The 510-nt window shown below is 42.5% G+C and overlaps 1 protein-coding gene across 1 annotated transcript in view; it reads right to left on the bottom strand.

Annotated features, from left to right (window-relative positions):
* The window catches only part of LOC104982634 (multidrug resistance-associated protein 4-like), a 69,649-nt gene that overhangs the window by 33,054 nt on the left and 36,085 nt on the right, over positions 1-510 (bottom strand). Inside the window, exon 9 of the mRNA XM_010832073.1 lies at positions 349-495. Within this exon, the coding sequence (XP_010830375.1) occupies positions 349-495 (147 nt within the window). The remainder of the gene's footprint in view (positions 1-348; positions 496-510) is intronic.

Here is a 510-nt window from a genome sequence, read left to right as displayed (position 1 = left end):
ACAGTCTTTTGGACTCTGTGGGAAAGGGAGAGGGTGGGATGATTTGGGAGAATGGCATTGAAACATGTAGAATATCATATATGAAACAAATCGCCAATCCAGGTTCGATGCATGATACTGGTTGCTTGGGGCTGGTGCACTGAGATGACCCAGAGGGATGGTATGGGGAGGGAGGTGGAAGGGGGGTTCGGGATGGGGAACATGTGAATACCCATGGCGGATTCATGTTGATGTATGGCAAAACCAATACAATATTGTAAAGTAATTAACCTCCAATTAAAATAAATAAATTTATATTTTTAAAAAAAATGAAATTCAAGTATATGCAACTCAGAAGTCATTACTCACCGCTTCCAAAGCACAAGCTCTTATTACTTCTTCATATCTGTCTTCTTTATATTTCTTCCCAAATAAAATGTTACTCTTTACAGTCCCTGGAAACACCCAGGGCTGCTGAGAAACATATGCGATCCTCCCGTGCATGCTGACCTGTCCCTGGCTCGGGGGCAG

This window comes from Bison bison, unplaced genomic scaffold (assembly GCF_000754665.1).
Source record: "Bison bison bison isolate TAMUID 2011002044 unplaced genomic scaffold, Bison_UMD1.0 scf7180017864535, whole genome shotgun sequence".
Taxonomy (NCBI): domain Eukaryota; kingdom Metazoa; phylum Chordata; class Mammalia; order Artiodactyla; family Bovidae; genus Bison; species Bison bison.
The sequence above is the reverse complement of the archived record's forward strand: the minus strand, read 5'-3'. Positions and strand labels throughout refer to the sequence as shown.